Below are 6,000 nucleotides of genomic sequence, written 5' to 3'. Positions count from 1 at the left end.
AGATCCTTGTTCACAAACATCTACATTCAGTTGCACAAAATCAAATAAGCCATGCTTAGATGGCTAGGAAAATCTTCACCTTCTTAAAACCTGGCCCTAGAGACCTTGGAAAGGTTAAGCCTAGTTTTCTTATATTCTCAAAGCTTTAAATATTTTTCCATATTATTATTAGTAGTATTCCTGTATTTTTCTTTTGTCCCACAGATCAATCAACTCTGCAAAGGTGGAGGGAAGCAGCTGGAGAGAACAATTAAAGAAGATGCCACATAGTAAGGCAAACATTAAGGTAGAGAGATCTGTACCACGTGGTAGCCTCACCTCCTGGATTCGTTTGCGGGACTGCTGCAGTGACTCGCAGAAAGCTGACTCCACAATCAGTAAGATTGTAAAGTAGGTATGTTTATTCATCGCTGGGCGGCACGGGGGGTAGTCCCACCAAAGTCATGCACGCCCTAACGCGGCAACTTGCTTTGGTTATATATAGTAAAGAGTTACATATGCATGAAGTTTCCCAGTACGCCTATACATATGCATGACCTGTCCCCGCTTAGTATTAAAATTAGCTCCAAGAAGTCTTTCCATAAACTCCTCCCGTCTGCACTTGCGCAGTGCCTTCTGGTGGTGGGTGCTGAGGGTCATGAGGATGAAATAAGATGTCTTCATCAGAGTTGAACTTTTCACCTCATCTCCTTGCGCATGCTCTCTGAGGCCTTGGTCACAATCTGGGCCATAAGGTTGGTTTGGTCCGGTTCTCGGGGTCCGAGGGGCTCCTGTTATCTCGAAGCCTTGCATGTTTGGCATTCTTTATCTTGTCCTTTTGTGAACAGTCCTCCTTATCTCTGAGCCCTTGGTCAAAGTCCGAACCATAAGGTTGGTTTGATCTGGTTCTTGGGGTCCCAGGGGCTCCTGCTATCTGGAGGCCTAAGCGCAGCACAGGCACAGTACATCGCAAATATAGCACATATTAAGCAATGAGTGTTGCCTACATATTCATTCTTAATCAATCACTCTCTAATTTCTAATCCCATGTTTCAGTAGCACCTCCTCGTACCCCTTTTGTCTCAGCTCACTCAGGCTCTCATAATACTCTTCAGGATTGTCAGCCTCAGCGAAGAGCACCTGCAAAAGTATCTTCCAGCTGCAGGTATTCAAGCTGTGGACCAAGTAAACTTGCAGCTTGTAACAGAGCGCATCCATCTCCTGCTCAGATCGCTCCGGGGTTCCGAACAGCACCGTCCACATGCCCGAGGGCTCCTCGGGGAACACAGACAGGTAGTGCTCCAGCTCCAAGTTCACCGAGCACAGCTGCTGGTACACTGCCCGCAAGTCCTGAAAAGAAAAGAGACCGGCTCAGCTACACCCCTCCTCCGCGGACTCGGTGTCGGGAGCGGCCGGCTCGGCTGCCTGTAGCAACGAGGGCAGCAACGAGACGGCCGCCGCCTCCTTCCTCAGCTCCAGCACTTCCATTTCTTCGGCGGCACCTCCCGCCCTAGGGCCCCGCGGCGGTCTCTGGGCTGGGCTGCTCTTGGCGCGCAGCTGGCTCTTGGGCAGCACCTCGGCCCCCATGCCCCGCTCGGCGAGGGGACGCGAGGAGTTACGCGGTAGGCCGGAAGAGTCCGTGCCCGAGGCCGGGCTCCTGCACACCGTGGGGCTGCTACCTTCGGGGGCGACTCTAGACTCGGGGCCGGCCGGCCTGCTGCGGCGGAGCTCGTATGAGCCACTGCGCTGACACTGCACCGTGCAGTTGGGGCAGGCGATGGCGAACTTGCCCTTGATCTCGTTCCAGGCCACGATGAAAACAAACTTGTACTTCTCCCGCTCCTGGAAGACGCAAGGCCTCATGGCCACCCAGTCAGCCTCTAGCATCTCCTCCAGAGCAAAGACAGACATGGCGATACACGGCTTCTCCCCCACACCCCTCCCGTCCCATCAGCCGCCCCCGCCTACCCTGCTACACACCAGCCAGCCACGACCCCATGCAGCCCCGCTTCACTGACCACCATCAGCCATCTTAGCGGAAAGGAAGCCAAGGTAGGATGCACTGAATCCCCACTGAAACGACGAGAAAGAAAAAAACAAAGCCGAAAACCTCTCCACGCAGTACCCGCCACACGCCCACTGCCAAGAAATCCCACTGCCACCTCCGGTCACCCACCCGCCGCCACAGCAGACAACGCCTAGCTTCCCCCACGCGAGTACTTCACACAAATCGTATGGGGCAGAATCTATTTACAAGCAGTGGTGACGCTGCGGCAACTCAGTGCTGCCCCCGCCCAGCAGCCCTCCAAGGCCCCACCCCTTCGCCCTGCCAGCCACCTTCCACATGGACTGGCGTCCAGCCACACTTGTGACCTTCCGCCCTCCCTCCTACAGGGGTGAGTGGAGGGAGGGTAAGTGTCCCGCCTCTTCCTTTGGACGTATAATACGGGTCGTTCAGCTACTGGACGTAGCATGCTGGGAAGGATATGGAAGGGTTGTGGTCGCCAGTGGGTGGGGGCAGGGCGTGGTGTGGTTGCTTGCTGTGGTTTAACCCTGGCAAGCAGCTAAATGACGTACAACCACTTACTATCTCCTCACAGGGGGATGGGGGAGAGAATCAGAAAAAAAGTAAAAGGTTGAGATAGAAACAGATAAATAAGAAAGAAAAAGAAGGGAAAATAATAATTATATATATACAAAGCAAGTGATGCACAATGAAATTTTTCACCACCCACTGACCAATGCCCAGTCAGTCCACCCCTGGCCAACCCCTCTAGTTTTTATTGTTCAGCATGATGTCATACGGTTGAGAGAGGGAGTTGGGAATTGGGAGAATCTTATCACGTAGAGATAGAGCGCTGACAGCAGTAAACTAGGATGCTACTTAGTGTCTTTGCTAACTATGGAGCATTGTGCAAATGAACTAAAGCAAGAAGCCTTGGGCCCCTTACCAAGGTCAGTCTCCTAATAAGAGAGTGAGCCTATCTTAAGAAACTAGTAGAAACCGGTCCTGTGGATGGACAAGAGCCAAGGAGCAACTGAGTCTGTGCAAAGACAAGAGGTCAACTAGCGGTGATGAGGAAGAGTCATCAATCTTCATGCCCACGACCCCCGACGACCACCACCAGGAGACACCGTGCAAGCACAGATGGGAGGAGTTTACGGAAATGACTCCTTGGAACTAATTTTAATACGAAGCAGGGACAGGTTATGAATATGTATAGGCGGATTGTGAAACTTCATGCATATGTAACTCTTTACTGCATATAACCAAGGCAAGTTGCCGCGTCAGGCGTGCACGACTTTGGTGGGACTACCCCCTGTGCTGCCCAGCACTGAATAAACATACCTACTTTACAATCTTACTGATTGTGGAGTCCATTTTCCGCAAGTCAGTTTGGCGAGCCAGGCAGGAGACTCTCTGCTCGGCTGCGGAGCGGACGCCCCTAGGTGCACCCCGAGTATTTTCCTCGGAGGAGTCTCCACTTTCAGCCGCTCACCGCGGGAGCAGACAAGGACCTCCTGAAGCCGCAGACAAACGGTATGTTTTACAGTACAGGAAGCGCCTGCAAGTCATATGTGTGGCCGGGGCAGCTGGTAAATCGTGCAGAGACATCTGGCGTGCAGCATAGTCCCCATGTGGGAGGAGGGTACCCTACAGGCTGAGCGATAGAGTGGTCATGGGAGATTTGGTGACCGATGGAGTAGCCGCTAGCGATCTTGGGAGTAGATCGAGCAAATCCAAGGTTACCGCTGCATCCCAGTTTTGGGAGCCAGGATGGACCTGCTAATGACTGTATACGAAGCAGGAGAAGGGTAAGCGGGCCTCTCAAAACTGAAGCACAGAGAAGGGAAAGAGGGGATTAGAGAGAGCCCAGAACCTGAGAATAATCTCGTGTTTTCAGAAAGTATTTCGTGTGGTTGAGCAGGGTTTTGCCCATCACGCAGAGTCCTGTTCCTGCCAGCTGCCCCACACTTACAAGTCCCACTCAGGCCACCGTCCCCGTTCCAGCAGCACGCTCTCCCTGCTGAAAACCCCAGCACTGGGCGCACATCGTTGCTTCTGTCCACCAGCAGGTGGTAAATAAACACTGCCGCTACTGTGGCTCCCTGCTTTGACTCAGAGATCACAGCAAGTGTGAGAATTGCCGAGGGCCACTGGCTTTAGATGTAGCTGAAAGGAGCTGTGACCAGACTCCTCCAGCCAGTGCAGGCCACCCGGTATTACACGTTTCAAAGACCAGAACTGGTCTCAGGCAGGGACAGATTCTCCTTCATTCAGCAAAATCAGCAGCTCAAAAATCATCAGGGACAGAGATGTAGCCAGGAATTGCTCACTGAACTTCAACATCAAGGCTCGTCACATGGTTGGTACCTCTCAGTGCTGCTACCTAGAAGGCTCACCCGGGCAGGTTTCAGACTGCGCGTCACTCGGGTTGCACAGACACACGACACACCCAGCTGTTTCCTTGATTTTGTCTTGGAGTGAATCTCCTCTGCGTCGTCCAGCACCAAATTCATGTACTCGTCAAAGCCCTAGAAATCAGCAACAGTGGCAATTAGTTCAGCAACAACACAAACCATCGTCAGCTTTGCTGACCCAGGCTGGACAATGAAGACTAATTGTTAGAGAAGCACGATTTCTTTTTTCCCTTGGGCTAGTTTTTCTTGACAAGAAAAAATAGGATTGTGAATGAGGGAAAACAAACTAATGACGTAACGTGGGGTCGTGCTGACACTCACGATGATGCAGCCTTCTATCCGCATGTTCACTTGCTCGTAAAGCCACACCTGGATCCTCGACCTCTGCAGAACGAAGGAGGAGAGTAAACGGGAACACAAACACCGCGAGCAGTTTTGTTCTCTCTCGTGTGTTCAGAAATACCCGCTAACCATAGCCGCTAGAGCTCCCAAACACTCCAAGGAGCAACTCTCAGGGGCAGTTTCAATTAACAGTCTGACATTTTAGAGTGTTATATGACTGGGTGAATACTACACGTTTGCTGAAGAACACGTTTCCAGTCACGAGGGAACACTCCTGCACGCCCGGCTGCACGATCCCACTCCCGTTAACACGAGGGGGAAATGCCGGGCTGCGCAGCAGCTCCTTGTACCCACCAGCACGCCGCACAGCTCTCCATTCCCCACAAACCTGCCCTGAGCAACGGGTGGGAGCCGAAAACTCAGCGAGGGGGATCACCGGACCCTCCCCGCTCCCCCCAGCCCCCCCCAAATCCCCATCCCCTCTCCGTCCTCTCCCCGCGGTACTCACGTTCTGCAGGTAGCGGAAGATGAGGTTCTAGGGCGCTGCGTGAAGGGCTCAGCATGGGGACAAGAGCTCCAGGCCCGGGAGAAGGGCTCCAGGACCGGGACAAGGCCTCAGGACAAGGCCTCAAACCCTGCAACGAGGCCCCAGGGCCCCGGGACAAGGCCTCAAGGCCCGGGCCGAGCCCCCTGAGGCCCGGGCCATCCCCCACCCACTCCCCCATTGCCCCCCGGCCGCAGGAAGGCTACGATGGGCTGCACCATCATCTTCTGCACCTTCTGCCCCTGCCCACAGTACGCCATGGCTGCCGCCGCCTTGCTGCTCCCGCCGCCCCTGCTCTGCCGCCGCCAGAAGCCGCTGAGGCCGGGCGGGAGCGCGCAAGGGACGCTGGGATGCTGGAGGACCGCGGGGGGCCGCTCTAGCAGGCCGGGAGGACCGCGTCTCTATGGTCGCAGGCAGGGGTCCCTGCGCCAGCTTTATTGGCGAGCAGCGAGGCTGGGGTGGGGGGGAGGGGGGGCAAAACAGCCTTAAATAAAATACAAATATAAAAAGTATTATAAATGGCTGAGTCCCAAATAGGATTACAATCAAAGTTTACAATTTATTAAACGAATAGAGGCAAGCAAGCAGCGCTGGGTGTGCCGGGAGTCTCTGCTTCCCCAGGACGCACACCTGTTACGTAAGGCGGCTGGTTTTGATGCTCCCAGGCTAATACATATTCCTTACTACTTCTAGAAGAGGCAGGGTTATTAGAA

General features: G+C 53.8%; 1 protein-coding gene across 1 annotated transcript; it reads right to left on the bottom strand.

Annotated features, from left to right (window-relative positions):
- Positions 1-403: 403 nt before the first annotated feature.
- LOC136789190 (junction-mediating and -regulatory protein-like) lies at positions 404-5,725 on the bottom strand. The gene is made up of 5 exons (XM_066989157.1): positions 5,494-5,725; positions 5,252-5,278; positions 4,723-4,785; positions 4,384-4,515; positions 404-1,329 (listed from the first exon to the last, which is right to left on the bottom strand). Exons 1-5 carry the CDS (start codon positions 5,545-5,547, stop codon positions 1,012-1,014), a joined length of 594 nt encoding a protein of 197 aa, XP_066845258.1. The 5' UTR covers positions 5,548-5,725; the 3' UTR covers positions 404-1,011.
- Between the last annotated feature and the right edge of the window lie 275 nt (positions 5,726-6,000).

Source organism: Anser cygnoides, unplaced genomic scaffold (assembly GCF_040182565.1).
Source record: "Anser cygnoides isolate HZ-2024a breed goose unplaced genomic scaffold, Taihu_goose_T2T_genome scaffold_42_1, whole genome shotgun sequence".
Lineage (NCBI taxonomy): Eukaryota > Metazoa > Chordata > Aves > Anseriformes > Anatidae > Anser > Anser cygnoides.
This window is presented reverse-complemented; position numbering and strand designations above follow the sequence as displayed.

What these genes read in the sequence shown, in the direction of transcription:
- LOC136789190 (XM_066989157.1), bottom strand. Translation starts at nt 5,547, where the DNA reads ATGGCGTACTGTGGGCAGGGGCAGAAGGTGCAGAAGATGATGGTGCAG. An exon ending in GGATAGAAGGCTGCATCATC is followed by an intron (nt 4,516 to 4,722) that starts GTGAGTGTCAGC and finishes GCTGATTTCTAG; the next exon opens with GGCTTTGACGAGTACATGAA. An exon ending in GCAGTCTGAAACCTGCCCGG is followed by an intron (nt 1,330 to 4,383) that starts GTGAGCCTTCTA and finishes TTTTCTTTTCAG; the next exon opens with GACTTGCGGGCAGTGTACCA.